Source organism: Temnothorax curvispinosus, unplaced genomic scaffold (genome assembly GCF_003070985.1).
Source record: "Temnothorax curvispinosus isolate PA1 unplaced genomic scaffold, ASM307098v1 QBEX01002996.1, whole genome shotgun sequence".
Lineage (NCBI taxonomy): Eukaryota > Metazoa > Arthropoda > Insecta > Hymenoptera > Formicidae > Temnothorax > Temnothorax curvispinosus.
In genome coordinates this window covers 119,746-141,706 of record NW_020212776.1, presented here as the reverse complement: position 1 = coordinate 141,706, position 21,961 = coordinate 119,746, and the positions used below count along the sequence as shown (strand labels likewise).

Genomic DNA, 21,961 nt, shown 5'->3' with positions numbered 1-21,961 from the left:
AAAAAAATTATCACGCGCACACAAATAAAAAGCAAAAAATTTACGTTTCTCTAAAATTTCTTTGGCAGTGCTCTTAAGTTATGAGAAGTGCAACGTGAGAAATGCGTCGAAATTTGCTAGTCATCAATCTTGAGGCGAGCACAATATGTTAGTGCGATACATTTCAGTATGTCCGGCGTAATATTACCCCGTCGTCGCTATACGAATCGATTCCACGTAATTTCCATAATCCGTCATCGTCAAAACACCTTCACCTTCGCCATAATGCTCGCGTTAATTCCGAATATCAATCGCATGATGCCACGTTGCGAGCACGTTGCTACGTGGACTCGTGTAAGCAGACTTGTATCAGCAAGATTGCCGGTACAAATGTGGAAACATTACCGGTTATCTGCGCTTCTTCGCGCGCGGCGAGAACATTACCGCGTTCACACTTTCAGGAATCCACCGCTTTGATTAATCTCTCTCTGCCATATATTTCATCGCGTGATATTACGACACCGTCGTTGCAAGTACCTCGTATTTCGTCACTACGTCGTTTACTTTACGCCCCTTAGTAATCTATATTGTTATTCGGATATTTTTATTTACGTTAAAAAAGTTTCAAATTATGAAATATTCCTAATGTTCAGTAATTTTCTAATGTATATAAGTTATAATGCATATAAATCACATTGGTTGAGAATTTATTACAGAAAAATTGTAAAACTTATGTGTATTTCGAGAAATATTGTACGTTAAATATAGAATTGTTACGACTGAATAAATATTACGTCTCTACGATAACAAATATAAAATTCGCAGATGGCTGCAAGCGGATCGAAGCTTCCATTTATTCATCGTCTTGATATACGCAAGAGAAAACGCGACGAAAACCTTTTCCTCTTACCAGTGTGCACAAAAACCAAACGCAATAAAATGTCTGGCGTTTATGCAAAACGCGTAACCTGATTGGGCGCGCAATACAACTGAATTCGCAAAATATCACGGGCCTCGTTTCTTTCCAGGTCACGTTTTTATTACTACCCTAAAGGATTATTCTCAGGGAAAGATATTCGTAACGCGCATCCAACCAACGGCACCAAGTACCAAGTGATACCTCAAGGCGAGGCCTCATTCCTGTGTGTCGCGTGTGCGGACCGCGCTGCTGCAATGAGCGAAATTACGCATAATTTGACATTTGATACCGCCGGCTGCTCGTCCCCGCCAAGAAGCGAACTCGAATCGCAACGTCTTGTGTCTGCTCGCACTCGTACAATCTTATCGGACGTTATAAATCATCTCTGCACGTAGGTATCTTGCGCGGAGCGCGCGCGATTCTTTCTCTTCCACAAATTAAAACATTCAAATGTCTGTCTGAGTATCTCTTTTTTCAAAACATCTTAATTTCCAGTTTTAAATTTCTCAATAACCAAGTCAAATATATAAACAAAATCCAATTAAAATTAAATGAAGCGTAATACTTTATTATCTACTCAGCAAAATTTAATTTTCCGTCCCAGATAACTCAAAAGCTATCGATGCGTCGTTGAAACGAAGGCCTAATTGGCCTTTTTTTATCTGCACTCGACAGAACGGTAAGATGGAACCTTGAACGTGTATCTATATGTACCTGGACGGAAAATTATCATTGGGAATGCGAAATACTCTTCTTATCACTACGTATCCTTTATGAATGCATACCCACACGAATGCGTACCGCTACCTTTTTATCTCGAAGCGTCAACCTAATTATCGTGATTACCGTGCAACGTTACGCAACAAGACTACTTCGCGAACGCTTTATTTGAGGACACGTAACGTCACATCTTCATCGTGGACCGAGCGCATGTGTGCGCGCGCGCGCGATGTCTCCGACGTTATGTCAGTACGGAGACCGCTTCGAGGATTTCGCGTGCATTATGCCATTATCCCGACCGTAGCGTATCGTTACAATGTTCATCGGATGCGGATTACGTGAACGCGACGTTAGCACGGCCAGCCAGCCGGCCAGCTCGCATCCGGTGCACCCGAAAGGGAACATCCTTTCTCTCTCTCTTTCGCTCCGACACGACGAGCTTCCGATATACACGTCGGCGTTTCCTTTCCGTAAAATCGTCGTGATCCGACGACGATTCATTCCGACGGCGATTCGCGAATTCCCACCGAGACGAGCCGGATGTAGGTTATTAACCCGTGGAGTGTGCGTGCGATTATTTTCGAACGGAAGTACGCGAGATAACTGTGTGTTACTCCCGCATTGTTTCCTAATCGGTGTATACAGTGATCAATATGTCAAAACAGAAACAATAAATCGCCGATTCCGTGTTAGATTGAACAACAAATAAACAAACATTTTTTATCTTTTATAAGTTTTTTTATACTTTTACATATGTAATATTGAGACTTATGCAAAGTTTGAATATCACACTCATAATGATTTCCGAGATTATATCGTATTTCTTAGTTTATGCAACTTCTCCGAGATCGTGTTTTTAAAGCGTTTCATCTTCTGAACAGTTTAAGATAACGAATTCAACAACTCGGCATTTTTCAGTGCATTTATCATATTTCACGGTTAAAAATTTTTTAATAGTACCTACACACATCTTTACGATAAAATTTTATCAAATATTTTTCTTAAGTTAAGATTGCATTTCCTTTTTGAAGAATTTATAAGTTGAACAAAATAATATTTATCTTATAAATTCATTATAGAAAATATGATGACACCTTTGAGAATATTAAAAAAAAAAACAGAATTCAATATCGTGTGCGATTCTTCAAGTTAATATAAACGATAAGCAACGTTAAAATGATAAGATATAAATTGCGTAACTTTTTTTCATAATATTCAAGATAAAGTAAAAAAAATGACGATTGTTTTACATATATTTTTCTACTCGAAAAAAAAAACAAATATTTGATTTTAACAAAAATTTGCATTTAATAAAATAAAGAGAATTCAAGTAATTGAAAAATATAGAAAAATGGAATTTGTATTTTATACATTTCAGCAAAAAGATATTTGAATTACATAGATACATTATGAATACATTATGAAAAGATACATTATGAAAAATTTTACTTTTATAGATCCACGCATAAAACGATTCCAATAAAATACAATTACTTAAATTATTTGCAATAAAATTGCACTTTTACCTCTTGGATTTTTCTAAGACGTTCATTCTATATAATCGATAAAACTCATAAGAAGAGAAAGAGGAAGAGAATATGTCCCAATGAGAAGTAAAACTTGAAAACCTACGAAAAAAGGCAAACAATCTATTTCAAAATTTCTTTACGTTATTCAAATTTCAATAAATTAGAAAAAAGCGTGGCTTGAACGTTATTATTATATATTGAGACGTCAATGTGTCATGTGTGATATTGAATTTCATTTTTTTCTAATGCATTCTCAAAGACGTCATTCTTCTTATCTGGTCTTATTTTAAAAGTAACGAATAAAGAATATTTTTCTTTTAATTTTTCCTGGAGGAGAGTGTGCAATTTCAAAAAAAAACATTAAATAAAAGTTTGTGGTAAAGATTGTACGTTATTTAAAAATCTATTCTTTTCAGTCACTCGAAGCAAAAGCCACGTCGACAACATTTAAAACTAATTTCCCACACATAATGCTATGTCAAGCTTTTTTATATTTTACGATGCTTCAAATCTTGTTTCTTGAAACATTATTTCCGCTTAATTAACGATTTCAACGATTGTATTTACGTGTCAAAACATACATTGCGAAAAGAATGAGTGTTAAACTGATAAATTATCAGTACATACGTGACAATTCGAACGATAGAAAGAGAAGGATATATATACGTGACGCGTCGCAAATTAATGCGTTGAAACATGCCATTGATAAAGCGATTAATCTACCGATCGGCTACACCTGTCAGTCGGTCATGATGTAAATAGACTACCGGTAATTGTTTGCCAAGCACAAGCCAGATATCTGAACTCTGTCATATCTAAAGAAGTTTGAATGCTACGCCGCGCGAAGAATTAATTCAATTAGTATTAAAATTACTTAGAGACCAAAATATGGCATGCAGTGTTATTTATCCATATCTAATATTATAAAAAATGTATTTAATTTAAAAAAATCGTAAAAAAATTTCAATAAAAAAACTGCAAATTGTATTATAAATCCATTTCACTTCAAAATATAAGAAAAGATTATTATAGATACCATGTGTATATAATTCGATATTTTTAGATTATTAAGATCAATAAGAAATTAATTTAAAATAAGTTCTAAATTATGTTTTCTAAATTAGCTTCTTTTTTAGAAAAATTTTGACTATGATATGTACTTTCTATATATCACTCTTATCTATTTTTAACAGCTAATAAAATATTCGGGCATGTATATGAAATAATCAAAAAACACATATAGATACACTTTGCAGTAAGAATTAAAGTGAGTGAGTAATTAATGCGTCGGTTGCTGTAACATCCTGACAGCAACCTTGGCGTCAAGAAAACGCGGTTATCTATATAACGTTGTATCTTATCATCGAATACGCCGTGAAAACACAAAATCGAGATCACGTTGGAAGAAAAATTTCCCGGCTCCGTCGCTCGAACGAAAATCGCGGAATGTGGAAGACGCGATGCGATTATCGTGCACGGTCGAAACAATCTGTTAACTCCGTGCTCGTTGCATGATAATGATGCCATGCTCTAAGCGCGTGTATCGTCGTCGTCGTGAAAACGAAAGCTACAAACCGATAAGGTAAAATGTATAGTTCTTAAAGCGACACTTAGACTTACAATTAGTGCATATGCCGTGTTTAGCGTTACAAATGCGATCGGCCGTTTTTTGTGCGTGAACATAGGTTACATTATTCCATAATAGTGGTTCTCGCAATTTTGTCAGCCTTGGCACAAAATTAAGGAGTCAGAAAGAAAAAAGATCGTCTAAAGCAAACGTTTTTCCGCAGGTGCCAATTTAGCCGTATCCGTTTTTGTTCTTCGATCGTGTTAAATGTGACCTAAAAATGACGCTTATCGTCGCGACGAAGGTTGCGGCGCGGCGTCAAAAAAGCGACGTATATTTAATGAGCTCCAAAATTAGCACCCGCAGACCTGTACTGAGAATCTCTAATTCATTTTTCACTCACCTTACACCTCCGCGTGATAATGTTAAACACCGGCATGATGCAACGCCGATCCGTTGGTAACTGACACGTGCTCGCGAAGCTGTCGCTTCCAGTCGATTTCTTTCCGAGTACTATCAATATATCCCGAGGGATACCGCTGGCGCACGGTGCTCGCCGGCCGATCTCCGATTCGATTAATCGAGCGAGCACACCGAAGCAATGTCGATCGCATCGAAATAGCCCATCGCTGTTTATCGAATTAAGTACTAAATTAAACTCCGATCGATCCAGCGAACCGCCTCGCACGAGAAAGAGATTCCCGAAGCGAGCTTCGGATATTCCACAAAGGGGTTTCTGCACTCCGCACAATTACCTAACGCAGGAAAAAATGCACAATAATCCTAGGGTTTAGAGCCGTCAGAAACATTCGATACTGGACGATCGTTAAGCGATTCTTCTACTGCGCGTCGTAATTCCGTTCCAAAGATATCGTCGATCACTATCAATAATCAGATAACAATATCTTCAAAAATCTCGAAGTACTTCCAGTCTTTCTAAATCGTCAATTAATTTCTTACACAATACATGTTGTTATTTATTCCTAAATAGGTATTGCTTTCGGCGATCGATCACTAATTGTCTTTTGATTGTCACGCTCTCACTGTCAGCAACCAAATGTCGACAAGCCTAGAAATGTTGACATGTTGATTTTGAAGTATTCGATTCGTGAAACTCAAATGGTTTTCCAATCGACGAGCTTGTAGCGTGTCGTTGTCATTTCAATCCGAGAACGGTGCTTCCAGTGACGATTGTCAGTAAGTCACTACGACGGTCTCCGGATGCTTGTCCAACCAGCGCCGACAATTAGATAACAAAACCGTATCGTTGCCGCCGTCTCGCGTCTCGTCTACGGAAAGGCCGCTGCACGCGTGTTTTCTTGATCTACGCTTCTTCTCCGGACGACGTCCTCCGCGTCGAACACCGCGGGTCGTCTCCTTTGCTCGCTCTCGGCGTCGCCAACCACTCGCAGGAGAGACAATCGCAATTGGGTCGATCGATGACACTTTCGTCATCAGGATGGGCGACGCGACCGCGCCGACGACGACGGCAAGAAGCGCATTTTCCTCAATCGATCACTTGTTCACTTGTGCGTGCACCGAGTGTCGATTCCCACCGCGTTTCACCTGCGAGATTGCTTTGTCTCAAGGTCGCGGCTACTAGATAACGCACCTCTCGATCCGTGACGATTCCTTCAAGAGCGATATATCCTGTGATGTACAATAACTCAAATCTGACGTGCGATCGTATTCTCTTCTACTCTCGTATCATCTTCTGACGTTTATGACGTTTATTGTAACGGCGATAAAAGATAAAAGATACCAATCAAAAAATAAGATAAAATTGATGAAATCATTGAACGTTGGAGTTGACTGTTTTGTCGAAATCTTCGAGAATAATCTTAAGACTTTTCTAAAACGTTTCACGTAAATTTCGACAATCTTTGACGATTTGAATTAAAGTTGAATTACTTTGCAGAATTGTGTCAATAGACTTATGTAAAATAAATGGGAAAAAACAGATGCCTCACGGTGTGTGCTTGGTTGTCTTGAGGACAGTTTGATTATAAATTATTATTAATCTTTCTTCACCATTTTTTAATTGCAGCGCCGATAGATTTTTCCACGGGTCGTTTCGAGGAAAGCTTTTGAGAAAAGTTTGCCGCGAAATGATATATTCAAAATTGCTCGACGCTCGGTGCCGGTTATACTCCGATGAGCTCGCAAGGATAAGGATCGAGGTCACACTGAGGAAAATTCTCGGTCTCTCGAGGAAATCCTTGCGTTCTAGAAAACGACAAGATACTGAATCTATCGATTGAATTTATATATTCTTGCAGTTGTCCAAGGCTGTCACGCTTTACGTTTATCGATAAATCGGACTTCCACTTCTACGTGCCTTGTGCAATTCCGATCGCATCGAAGCGAATAAATCCACCGCGAAATTCTTTCGCGAGGACAGCCGGCACGCTTTCACTCGTACTTTTTAAACGGCATCACTCGCTCGAGAATAAAATCTCGTGTCACCTCTCTGGCCACTCTGGCGATCGATATAATTTTGTCCCGACAATTACGATCTTACTTAACACCTCGGTAGTGGTCCATCGATTAAATCCACGATAGAAAGATCGACAGTTTATTACCTCTTCGTTTCCGCGCACAATCGTAAAAGTCCGAAACGACGTGCAGGGACGTCCTTGACGCAAGTTTATGGCACACGCGTTGGAAGTGTCGCTCGTAACTGCGTTCCTCGTTCGAAAAGCGCGCTCTTCTCGCATGCGAGGCGGCAATTCGGGAGTCGAATCAAATGCCACGATTATATAGATCACTGCGGATTACACTTCGTACACGAACGACGTCTCGGACGATCATCCCGACTGGGCCGTAAAATTTCCTCACTGGCGAAGGTGAGGCGCACGACCGGCGCGGCGTGTTGCCCTACGCGCCTCGCGGGCGCTATCGATCGATCGATTACGCGGCGCGCGCGGGGTTCCCTCGTGGCAGTGGGGCGCAAAACGTGCGGCAAGCGTGCGCTACCGCGGTTCGAAGGCCGCAGCGTCGCTCGTGAGTCACTACGAGCGTAGACCGAAGCTAAGTGGCGGACTGGTCAACAATCGCGCGAAACACACCTCGGGACAATAGGCCGCGCGCCCACCAGGAGCAACAAACAACACACCTCGCGACGCGGCGACGGACTCGTGTTCTGAAAGAAGCTCCGCGCGCGCGTCAGCCCAAACGGCGCGGATCCGCTCGGTCGCGCTCGTCACCGCTCGGACGCGCTCGGTCTGCGCGCCACGCGCTCACCGCTCACTCGGTCGCCAACGGCCGTTGCAACAGGTTGTTGTTAGTTGCAAACTGTCAACCGAATCGCTCGTTTCGAGTTTGCTACAAAAATTTGATTCGCGCCGCGCCGAAATATAAATTCCGCCCGTACAAACGGCGTTCCCATTTTTTTTTTAATTTGTTTTCCTAAATGTGAGTTGCGCATATGAGATAGACTCTGTATAAAAGCTGCGAATAGAAAATGCAAGTGCTTTTACACAATTTGTATTTTTATATTTTTAAAAGATAAGACTTCTCGGATAAAATTTTTCGGATAATAAATTTTTCGGAAAAAATAAGTTTTTTGGATAAAATCGTGTTCGGTTTTATCTTTATCCTTTTTTTTATTCTGATATTTGCGATTAGCACTAATTATACACCAACAATTCAATTGCTTTTTTTGCCATTTTGAATTTTGGAGTAATCAGACTTTTTTCTAAAAAGATTGATCTAATTGGAGTTGCTATTAAGTAAACTATTAAACTTTAGTCTGTAATTCGTGTCCAATTTCAAAATAGAATTTTATTGAAAATTTTATATGCCATGCATGTTTATACATAATATGTATATTTTAATATGTGTAATATACGTGTAATTCTGATTCTTATTTTCATATTACATGACACATAAAATTATAATTAGAATTCTATCCGACACACATAATTACGACATAAATTATTAATAATTTCAAGGTGAGCTTTAGATTATTGTTTCGATCGAGTTGATCTCACCGAATAAAGAAGCGACATATGGTATTTTGTATCTTGTTATATAACTACCGGAAAAAAATAGGCAAACGATACATTAAGCACACGACGATAGAAATCTAACAAGCCTCAAGTGTCCAAAGTGTCATAGCAGTCACATCAAAATATGGGCCTGTGAGATACAACATACTATCTTGTGTTTGCAAGGTTTGCGAGAATCATTCGGAAAGACGTATTTACGATTGGATCCTAGATATTTCCTACTTGTCATTGAAAACAAATAATAGTGATAACGAGTATGATATAACCTATTGTATGTACGAGTAATGGAATAAAAATAAACTTTTCTTCTCAACGTATGATATCCACGCAGTAAATTATAAGTTACCCTCAATCAGCAATAATTTGAAAAAAAAATACGATAATTGCGTTAACAGGTATTGATAACAATTTTTTTGATCTTATATAACGTGCGATTACGATGCTCACTTCGTATGTTTATGCAATTATGTTCAAGGTACCGCGTAAATCATTCAGTCGTTGAATTTTAGGCGACAAATTTCGAAAAGATAGATTTGATATGTTTCGCCCTTTTGCTTTCTCTTTCCTTCTTTTAAAATGCAATAAACGTTATTTGTCGTTCATGAAGAAATACCGCATAAATCGCACGTCCTAAAAATTTCCACTCGTCTTTTTTTTTCTTTGATACACAGCCATAGCGATATAATTATTAGCGATATGATTATAACTTATCATTACTTTCTACAATAAAGTGTGTTAATAAGATAATAAAGTGGAGTAATACAGCGATGAGGCTTACGTCAAATACTTACGCCGTATAATCTGGAAATTGACGTTTGATAAGAATGTAGGAGTAAAATGCAAATACTGATTATCGTTGAGAGGGAGATTACGCGGCCCGATAGTACCGCTCGTATGTTTTGTGTCATGTAATTCCTCTTTAAAGAACGACAAAAGTTTGACGGCAGCTATCTAGACTGTGTAAATTTACTGTCTCACAAGTGAAGAAAAATTCCCGCTTACACATCCCACTAATATGTAATGAATATTATCGTGCGTTATTTTACACTGTATACAAAAATAATTTAATTAATAAAGCGTACAATAAACATTCTAAATATATATTATATATTCATGATTTCTCATGTTTCTAAAATAATATACAGTATATTTGTAGAATAAAGATCTTTAATTGTATTTGTATCTTTTAGATTATATCTTTGATTTGAATATACTTTTCTACTTTGCATTCCTTGCAATTTACAAGTTGAAATGGAATAATAAAAGCTTCGAAGAGAGCTTCTTTCTCATCTTTGAGTTTCTGTTTCACTAGGTCGATAATAGATCAGCGAGACGATCGTGGCAAGTACAAAGTTCGGATATAGATCTAGGTTCCTTCTTTCACTTGGCATTACGTATTCCATGCTCGCGTTACAAATACGAGACACTCCTCGGTTTAATGACAGAAGCAGATCTTATATTTAGTAGGTGCGATCTATCGGCGTCGCTGAACTAGAACTGTCGGAGCAACGCAATCGGCTGAAATACTGCAGAAGCAAGAACAGTATAGTAATAGGGAATATTTAGGTGGAACGTGTGCGACTGTACACGTGTGCATCAGACATAGAAGCGAGCGGGGAATATCTATTACGTAACGGAGCCTAAACGTTCGCGTCGACGCTAATTTATGATTCTTCGTCGAACCGTCGTTGCGATGTGCGTTATGGAAACCAGAATATATTTCGATCGCAACGAAAGACTTATGCCGATCGATCCTAGACCCGGCAGCGTATTTATATTTTATCTATAAATTGATAATAACCTCGTGACAACCGACCAAATCGACCTTCTTATCCAATATGAAACTACCGTTTCACTAGAAACAAACCTATACGTATTGTATTGTATAACTCAATTCATCTGAAATTAAATATTTGTCTTCTTTGAAACCTATCTCTCTATTTATCATTACATGAGTTTTGAAACCTTTTTTTCTTAAGTTACGGTATATATGCTTTCCCAACGAATATGGTAGTACGGTAATATTTAAAAGTTACTTCCTCTTGAGCCGAGTTTTACTTTTTTAAAAACTTTGACTGTTTAAAGAATAAAAGAATTGATGTGCTGATATGCAAACGCAAAAGGAATTGAATGATATAATCATATTCGCTCTTAATATTCTGAAAATTACAATTCTGTCGTTGAGTCTTGTTGAATATACATATATCGCGCGAAATTGTTAAATGCAAACGTACAAATGAGATTTCTGCATTGCAACAGGTGCAAATACCAGGGTCATATTAAGACCTCAAGCTATTCAAACCGCGATGTATTAAAAGCTTAAGACCTGCATACACCGCGAATGTCAGGCCAATGAAAATTAAGCCGATAGCGCACCGACGCCAAGTCCTCGTAATCCCAAGATACAAGCACATTCGGAATAAGACTCGGTGAGAAGGAAGAAAGTATTCGCTTCGAGAACTTGCTGTCTAATAATGATACAAGGTATACACAAGGATCATTCATCGTTCTAAGAAATTGGCGCATACGTTTGTAGAACTATTTATCGAGCTATTTATTTACGAAATCAATCTTGATAGTAATTATAACAGACAACCGCGTGTCATTCAGAGCATTAACCATGTAACGAAGATTAATTATGCTCTAGCAGTCACGGCATCACGCGATGCACGCATGAAAATTGTGCACGACAAAATGTCTAGAGTGGAATCCGGTCCCCATTGAAATCAGATCGTGCGAAAGAGGTCGTTAAAATTTTAAGTGCGCGGAGACACGCAGCCGAAAGATGTTAAACACGTCATCATTTTTACGATTGTTTTTACGATTGTTCAACGAAGACTGCGATTTCCTCATGTTCGCAAATGCGAGCCGAATATCAAAGCAGAAGAAATCGCTGCTATCTGTCTCTGGCGCAATCGACCGACCGAAAGTAAAAGCGACCGCACTTGCTCCTCACGATTTATACCGCGCTCCCGCCGTAATTTACGATTCTTTTTCGTTTCTTCTCTGGCGAGAAGAAAGAAGGTTACGGAGTTTATGATATGTTTATCGAGATAAAGATATGACAAATATAACAGACTCCAAAAACAATATTAGATAAAAAAGAATGGTATCTTGGATATCATTGGATTAGAATGATATCTTGGATATTGAAAAGTTAATAATATAGGCTCTTTTGAAAATCTCTGATTAAAATAAAGTTCGGTGACACTCCGTACATCAAAAATAACCGTGTATTTGCCGCAGCCGACAATATTTCGTTCCACGTTGTGATGTTCCAGAGATATTAGATATCTCGCAGTATTGACGGTACCAAGCATCCATAATTAGGGATACGTTACGGACTCGAGTTCAACATTATGGGTACTAGTACTCACTCAGTGACACACTACACACACTCAGAAACATTTCTAAATTTGCATCTCGCAATTCCTATCTGTTGCATCATTCGACATTTGTATTTTTGTAACAACTTTGACGTTGACTATATCGAACTCAGGCTAAGGATCGAGTGCCATTTTTACTGACAAGAAGAAGCAGAAGATCAGGGATACACGCCGATAAATGCATCGCGCAAATTACCGCAGGTGAGTATCTGACTAAAAGCACTTTGTCCTCCGGCTGCGAATGTCGCGGATATATATTTTGTTCCACGAAATGTACGTCTGATCCATTATTCAAAATGAAGAGAGCTACTGCCAGACCAGCTGGCGAATGGCATTGCAGCCGTTTCGACAAGTTCAAATATTAATCCACTAATACTTTTTCGAAACTTCGGCTACTTAATAGCATTGCATCTACGTACGCATCGAGACTCGCCGATGATGCCGAAAGCAAGATCTATGGGAGAATCACGATAATATTGAAAAACCTAGCAAGGATACCACTAAAATATTATTTAAAATTATTGAAACCCATTATTGATTCCTAATTTAAAGTTACATATTACTGTCATATTTCTTTCTAATTATATCAATGGTTATATTATAAAATCATATTATATCTATCACTCTATCTATAATTAAAATTATATAACCATATAAGAAGAAATTGTTATTTATTCAAGCGTAACGAGCTTAGCGCGAATAAATACGCGTACGTAAATAGCTGGAACTTGCGTTGTACTCCGAGAGCCGGTTTTTTCCTCGTATCCCACAAATAGCCCGAACTCGTTTGATTTCTGAGAAGTTCGCGCACGCGAGACGGTTTAATCAACGTCAGAGAGAAAAATCGCGAATTGGAAAACTCACGGATTAACGAGTTGAACGTTCAAACGTTAGTCGAGAACATTGGTCGTGACACCCGGTATACGCGAGTTCCTTCACGGCGCGAAGCATGGCGGATCAAAGAATCAATTTAAAGGCGGTCGCTCGGTGCCGTGTATGTGTACATACATCATCACCAAAAACAATTTCGCCTTATTAAGAGCCCGAGGATTGTAAAGCTGACGACTTAACGAGCCATGGTTCGTTCCTCGTATACGCGCTATGTACCGGGTACTACGCGCGCAACGACAATATATTATATTGCTTTCAGCATGCGACGTAAAAAAGTTAAAAAGAAAAAGCTTGCAGCAATATGCAGTCTTATATGCATCTTACGCACATTGATGATTTTTATAACATCGACGAAAGCCGCGCGCACAGATTAACTCGCGACAAAAATTTTCGCGTCGACGGTAAATTAAGAAGAACGCGACGCAAAGGTCTCTCTCGCGGCTTGTGTTTGGCGTTAAAGTTTGCTGACTCCAAGTTTTGCACAGAATATTACATTGTACATACGCTGCGGTGGTGCTGGTAAAGACTTGAAGCTAGATTTAGCGGAAAATTTCTCCACATTCACGACGGAATGCGTTTGACGTTATAAGAAAGAAAGAAAGAGAAGTAATTTTCGAGCATTAATATTAATATTCTATTATTACTAACTTGGCCATATTTTGCCAAAGTTAAAAATTAAAAATAATAATTTCCTGATCTAATAATTTCAAAATTTTAATATACTTACTTCATTGTCAAAAAGTAAGCATTTCTTAATTAAAATGCGCAATGTTAAAAATATGAAATATAGCAACATTGAAAAAATAATGTCAGACATAATTTTTATAATAAGTAAATTATATTATAGTGTATTGCACGTATACCAAAAAAATTACATCTTAACTGTAAACGTTTTTTCTTAAAAATGATTAAAAAATTAGTATATAGATATTCGCTTGATATTTGACGCTAAAAATAGCTTGTGTTCGGCCCTACAAAAATAATACGTTGTGCACACGGCGTGTTGTCACCGAAAGTACGTAATCGGAAAGCTACGGAGCGCTAAATTCGTGGTGAGAATACGAGCCGATGAAGTCTTCCAGAGACCTGAGAGACCTACTTTCGAAGTTTCCTCTCGTTGGTCGTTTGTGGATCTGCTTTGCGACGCAAATCAGATCGATTTGCAGACCTAGCCGGCAATTAGCACCGCGTGCGTGCCGTGAATCCCACTTTGGTGTTGCAGTGTCATGAAACGTGCTACCGGCTTCGTGCTAAGTGCACGCGCGGGTCCTTCGCGTTTGCGGATTCTTTTAAGAACGCGTAAGAAGAAGAGAAAAGGAAGACCGATGCGCCTCGTTCAACGACGAAGAGCAATCGCGGATAATCGGTTGGGGACATAATGAATAAGTGGAAGTCTCACCGAGAAATTATTCACATCGCACGTTTCGCGAGATTACGCAAGAATCGACAATGTCGGAGAATATCCGTGATTAATTATTAAACGAATGAGAGAGTAAAGTTGCCGCTCGGCGACGCGGGATAACCGATGGATTACATAAGACCAGTTAGCGTTAATCGAAAACGTCGTACGTAGATTGGATAAAATGAACAGGAATGACTTAGAAAAATAACTTTCATCGCAATGTCGCGAGGCGTCTCGACGTGCACAGCTGTGCCATTGATCAAACCTTGTACATTCCGAAATCGAAAAAAGCCATTTCTATTAAAATATTAATCCAATGTGAAATCTATCTTTTTTCATATACTATCCTATTTTCATCTCTCACCTTTTCTCTTTCTAGAACCTTAAATAATTCAAACTAATTTTCTAACTTTTATGCAAATATTTTTATAATTCTTATCGCGCATCCCTTTCCGGGTGAGAAAGGAATTGGATATTTTCGGCAAAATATTTTGTATCTCACAATCAAATATCTGGTTTCTCGCATATTACGATTTGAGAAACACTGACTGCGTTATCCGCACGATCAACTCGCATACTACACACCACACGTACCTCGGAGTTGCTAGTGGCGACGCTGGACAGACCCGGGGACATGGTGCCGGTGGTGGTAGGGTCTGGGCTCGCCGAGACCACCGTGGGGTTACCCGGGTGATGCGGCAGTAGCGCGGGGGCGTGCGGATACGAGGCGAGATGAGGATGCTGCGGCTTCGGGTGATGCAGCTGCGGGCCGGGCGGTGCACTTTGCACCACCATTGGGACGGGTGGCGGCCCGGTGTCAACCGGCGTCCTGCCGCCTCCCTCGCTACCGGCGCTACCGCTGACGACCGCATTGCCGGCACCGGCGCCCTCACCGCCGCGAAATGACTCGTGCAGGTATTGGCGCACCTGGTTCTTCTGCTTTTGCACGACGTGATAGCGAGTCGGATTTTCCAACAGCGTGCGCACCTAAAGAAAATCAGCATATCGCGATGCGTTAAAAAAAATTAACTAATAAATTAAAGATTCACAAAAACGCATTTATCATCAGTTGCTAATAAGAAAAAAATTGAATGTAAAAATTATTCTCAATTACTCTACAAGATTCTGCTATTCTAATTCTACAATTTTAAAGATCGCTATATCTCATGTAAAAATTGTGTGACGAGAACATTACAGCTGCGTTCGATCTTTTGCAAACGCAGCAACCATATTGCGTAGAGCTAATTGCAAGGTAAACCATTTCTCACCGACTAACCATTACTTTGGGAGGTCTAACAGTATAGACACGGTGTACCGAATAGATCTATTAACGACGCTACAGAATTCGGCTCGCCTTGCTACGATACGGCAAACTACCGGAACCTCGGAACTATAAGGTATCGTTATCTTAGCCGCGCCCACCCTCCTGTATATCTATATGCACGGAGCTTTAAGCGACGGAAACGCAAACAACGGTAACCGAATGCTTGACCCTATGCTACTTGGATAACAAGACTCTATCTGGGAAAACCCAAGCGCGTTGGACTTGGGATACTTCGGTACTTACGCCAAGTTCTAGTTTCAACGAACGCCCCAGTTTTGATACAAAACATCAAATACAAGGAAAATCAAGGGAAGAAGATAAGAAAGTCGGCAAAAGATCGAAGTATATTCAATTGTACTTTATCAAAGTACATAATATTTAATTTATATCCTATATATATATATATATATATATATAAAATAAATTAATAATTAATATGGAATATGTATACAACAATATGCATATAGAATACACAACGCAACGCTGTATATCGCATAATAAATTGCTCGTGCGAAGAGAACGCGTAATCACGCGATTCATAATGGACCATAATGTAATAAAGTTAGAAATTTAATTTAATATAATAATGTGATATTGCACAACGCAAAATAATTTTATCATGTTGCACGATTCGAGTTTTGCGCGAGCAATTTAGCATCGATCGCACAGATCGGACGATGTACGAAGGCGACACATACTTGTAATACTTGCGGTGGAACATCCACGCCGATAGTGGGCAACGGCGTAGGCGGCACTGGTCTGGGCGGTGCGGCAGCTGGCCTCTGCTGCTGCAAGCTCTGCCGGAATTCCGCCTGTCGCCTCTCTTGCTCCTGCAGCTGCTCTCGCATCAGCTGCAGCTTCAATTGCGTGCGCGACGTCGGCGTCGCTGTTTTGAACGTCGGCGGACTGAAAAAAGCCAATATTTCCTTCACGTAAGACTTTATCCAAGATTTCTCGCTCTGGCGTACTTTCGCCATTTATTATAACCGCGCTAACTCTCTAGCACATAAAAGCAATCTGTATCTTCGAGGAGATAACAATCATCACTTTAATCTGTTAAGTTCAAAGTTTCTTTTCAAACCATCAGAAATTAAATTAATGTAATTCAATTAATTCTCGTTTAATAATAAAATTAAACTATGTAAATTAACTTTAACAAATGTATCTCTACAAAAATATCGCGGTAGAAGATTGCTAAGTTACGAGTAATATATAATTAACGTAGGATGTATTGGAATATTATAAAGAGCATTTTTAATACTAAAGATATAAAAGCATTTTCTTACTATTTGACAAAGTGCTATTATAATTTATGTAAATTTTAGCAACATCTAACGCAAACGTACTTGTCAATAAAACAAGCCCGTTATTGTTTTAAGTTCTTTCTATCGAAGCAAGCTGGCAAATTATATCGAGTCGGTCGGAATAAGACTCAATCATTTACAACGCTGCGCGTTTGTGTCGATAAACGCGAGAATAATATTCAACGTTGTCAGCTGAGCATCGAGTCCCAAGTCCGAGGCGAGACCAATTAATCTCATAGCGCAAACACTATTGAATCGAACTATCTCCGCGGCGACGGGAAGAAACCCCGTAAAGCCAATCGGCACAATTCGCTACGGTCAACTAGATAAGTCATTAATGAACAGACGCGACAGACAATAAGCATTGCTCGTAATTCACGATACGTCATATTATTTTAAACATTAATCTGTAAAATTGTTGGAAAAAATATTGTTAAAAATCCGACGAATTTTACACTTTGTAACGCATTTTAGTTAAATAACAAGTTTCAAATATGTTTCAAATACGTATACACTCTAAATAAAGCAAGCAAAATAAAATAAAATATTATTAATGCAAGTTCTCCAACAACATAACAAATTACAATATTAATGTAACAATTACATAAAATAAATGAATATTTTAAAGGAGATAGAAACAAAAAATTATAAATCCAATGTGTATCGAATATAAATATTTGGCTGCCTGTCACGTTGGCTAAAAGATACTTCTTGAAGTTGATTCGTTCAGACAACTAGACAGGGACATTTTTTATTAATTTCCCGACTGCCCTATCAAATAGCGTTAGAGAATTAATGGTGTCATAATTCGGACGTAAAGTCGAGTGATGGTATTACCTAGTCTTGGCAGCGTTGCTACTATTCGACGATATTCGCGTATAAAAACGCGCGGAATCTCTCGAATTCGCGAATAGCAAAACAGCCATATACATATATAGTATAAAACGCATAATTTATTGCGAATTGGAAGCCAATAAAATAAAAGCAGAATTTTCTTTGAACTCGAGCAAATGCCTCGGAAGTCGCGAGCAGAATTTCGCAAGCACATAAAACGAATAGTCGCATATTTCGCCTACATTTTGATTGATATCGGCGCGAATCAAATTTCTCATCACGTACTATTAGCATTAAGAGCAAATATGTCAAAGAAACGCATGCCAGGCGTTCGTTTTACTGTCGCGGCTAAAAGACATTTCCAATTCGGGAACAAAGCCAAGATCTGGCCATAAGAAAGCCAAAATAGAGAGAGATTGTGCAATCCGGATCGAACATTAGTTTCTGTCATTTAAAGTGATCTTTCTTTCTCAATGTATCGCATTTATCAATATCATAAGTATAACATAGGTATATGTGTCCAAGATGATAATTGATAAAAAAAAAAAAATAAAATTGATCAATAAAACCAACTAATTTTGCGATTGTTAATTTACTCGCGGGATATCATATAGCCTAATATATGTAATTATAATTATTCAATTAATTAGAAAAAGTGCTATTTTCTACTAATTAAAAAACTCAATGGCGCCTCAATGGTTAAAAGTAGAAATTTATTATGTGAAAAGATTTCACGTTAAATTTTAGGAGAGCAGTCACACAGATTTCTTACATTGCCATTGAATAAGAATTAGAATAAATACTGCATCGATAACGGAACTTTAGAAATAAATGCTTAAGATAGCTAAATGATCAAACTTTGAATTCGAGATTCGATCTTGCAGCCAATAGAGAAACAGAAGACCCGTCTACAAAGGAGAAGAAGACACTGAATATTCGACCAAGTCTTAAACTCAAAAGCCGTGTCGTCTTTGTGCGATTACGAAATTAAAAATTCTTCCGTTTCCAGTCGCGCTACGAGAACTGCCGTAATAAAGCTGTTACAACTTTTATAATAGTAGTACCGGCTGACTCGTGAAAGGCGATTTAATCAGAACATCGACTTTCCCGGAGACCATTAAAATGTCTTACGAATTTTTCTATCGCCTAAGAGACGGACTCGCTTTTCTCTCGTAACATTCTTGTTTTTAAAAGCTCCGACCTTTTCATCAACATGTTTATGGAATTTTGTTAAAATTAATTAAAATTATAATTTAAGATTTTTTCCTCGCAGTATCATTAAACTGTTATATTACGCGATACAAATATTACGGAAAAGATGTATACTTCTACATTCATTTTCATTAAATTTATAATGAAATGTCAAAGAAATTTGATTAAACCAATGTTATTTTTATATTGCTACTAATTAAATTCCTTATTATATATTTCGGTATAAATATCGAATAAGCAGTCAATATATATTTATAATTATATGGATTTAAAGAAATAAACGCAAGAGGAATCATGATGGAAAGTAAGAATCGGGTATTATCAATGTTGGCTGAGTTCGCCAGAAAACTCACGACCGATTAAGAAACGGAACGAAAATACCCTGATGGAAGATTGGAAAAGTTTCTGATGAAAAATTTTCTGCGGGTAAAAGGTCGAAGTTGAAATGGAATTGGATACTTTCGTTCCTTTCGGATAATCGTTGTATTGATATTTGGTGGAAAAGTCGAGTGCCCACGATCTCGATAGTGCGTACTTTTGATTACAGCTGTTCGTATTATTGTTTTAACGCTGCTATATCGAATTTCGTTTGCTCGTTACGCCAATCATTAGAAAATTTGATACCTAAACGTAACCTGCTATTAAAAATCGATATAGCTAAATTGCTCTTGTTAAAACCTAATTAAATGCATCTTTAGTAGGAATTTAATTATTTTCGAATGTCGCGGAAAACTTTCGCAATCACAGAGAGATAAAACATAAATTGTTCATTGAAATTTTATTATAATTAACAAAATTCAATAGAATGAAAAAGTAAACATTTAAATATTATATTTTCGTCAACCATCATCATTAATTGAATTTTTTGTTATTTAATTAATAAGAAATCTGATTATGTTCTACTATAATAATCATTAATTAATTACCTCGAAACTAAAATGATAATAGCAGTAATAGCAAATGTACTTGCCATAGTTGGAAGCTGTTTGATGTATTTCATTGTATAATTCTCGTTATCGTACAGAAACGGTGCAATCATATCGATTCTAAATGCGTTTGCGAAAGGTCTTGCGGCAAGCTTGACTTTTTATAAACAGTCGGCGGATCGAAGGTGGCCACGGCGCACTCGTATATTTCTCTTCGCGATATTGGATATTGGACGGCCGAAAATAATTTTCGACCGTACGTTGGATACCATTAATTCTCCAAGGTCACGTACGACTCTGCTCGAGCAATACCCGTGCATGCGAGTTTCTCTTCCCGTATCTACGGTATCGCACTTTTTGCCGCCGGGCTTTTATACATGTCCCGCTTAAAGAGGCGAAGAGGGGAACGACCGTAATACTGAATTTAGTGCTTATATAAAGAGCGACGGAGGATCGCTTATGGCAGCTTCATGCAAATGCACGCGAACCCTCTCCGATCCTCCTTCTTACTCACTGTCTCTCTATATGCGGCGCCGGTACGTAAAGAGAGATTCCTGCAAGAGAATCCTGGAGAAAGGATTCTCTTGTCAGTAACGAGTATAGTAAACGCGATGCCCCTTTCCCTACATATATGTAGTCACGAAAATAATTAAAAAATATTTAATCGAATTAAAGATACGTCAACATAATTATATTTTGAAGTTAAAAACTTCAATATTAAATTAGATATAAAAAATGTTATTATAAAATATAAAATAATTCCTAACATAGCGAGAATATTGTAAAGATAGGTATTAGAAAATATATAACTTTTATAGAAAATAAAAATTTGTCACTACTATAGTAAGCTAAAATAAAATATAAATTCCTTTATATCATAATTGTATATTTCTAAATTTGTTACGCATCGATATTTATCTAATAATTTATTCATTTGTTAAATCTCAAGCATTGTAACACCACGTAAGAAACTCGGCATTGGGGATGATCCTCGAGCAAGAATCACCGAGCAGATATTACAGAACGTAGAAGGTAGGAGACTAGTGGTATTAATGTCATTAGTCTTGAAGAAAATCGGTGGCTCGCCGTCGCCAAAGTTTTATCTTCATTCCCGCGGAATGAATTAAGTGAGAAAATATAGCCGCTCGCTCCACTGGCAGGCGGCCGATATAAATCGCGATAATATGGAAAGCAGCTTCTTTGTCGGATTAATGTATACTCTCGACTAAGACGTCGGCTTCGGTCGAACGAGGCCGTACGTGCGCGGAATTTCATCGCCAAAGCGGAGATTATCGTCGTGGGTGGGCTCTCGATCGTGAAATTCGAACAGTCATTTACTTCGATATTAGATATTCTCTAGGGAGAACAAATTAACCCTGTGTGTAGAGTGCATAAGTGAATTTATAGCAAAATCAAACTATAACGAGTAAATCAACGTAATGTACATACACGCGTGAAGTTCTATATGAATCGAATTTTTTTTAATAATATTTTCTTTTCAATATTACTATTCTATGGGATCGATTCATTCTGTAATATTTATATAAATAATTTTCCAACACGTTAACATATTGATTTATCAAATTAATTTTTGTCATAAAGAAGCTGTAAATAAATTTGAAACAATGGCTTTCAGATTGTGGTGCTTTCTATAGAGGTAAAATGCACAACACGAAGATAAGACAAAAATTCTTACTCGATACATTCGGTATCGTATTAAATGCCACGCCATCCTCGCATTCATTGCTCCTCAAGTTCTTTCGGCGTAGAATTTAATAACAGACATTCGGCGAGTCCGTCCGCGAAACAAACCGGCTAGAAATAAATTCCTCTTCCCGCCCCCGCGTTCTCCAACGTCGCTAATACCCGTTGCGAAAGTTTGCGGGGTTTATGAAAAGCTCGAGAGTGTCGACTGATAATAACAATGATAATCGTAATAAGCAAGCAGCGGAAAACGA

At 38.1% G+C, this 21,961-nt stretch overlaps 1 protein-coding gene across 2 annotated transcripts in view; it reads right to left on the bottom strand.

Moving 5' to 3' along the window:
• The window catches only part of LOC112452167 (transcription factor EC), a 68,153-nt gene that overhangs the window by 31,390 nt on the left and 14,802 nt on the right, over positions 1 to 21,961 (bottom strand). For both annotated transcript variants that reach the window (XM_025012257.1, XM_025012256.1), the window contains exons 2-3: positions 16,426 to 16,633; positions 14,998 to 15,390 (exon numbers count right to left, since the gene is read on the bottom strand). In XM_025012257.1, coding sequence (XP_024868025.1) covers positions 14,998 to 15,390; positions 16,426 to 16,633 — 601 coding nt within the window. The remainder of the gene's footprint in view (positions 1 to 14,997; positions 15,391 to 16,425; positions 16,634 to 21,961) is intronic.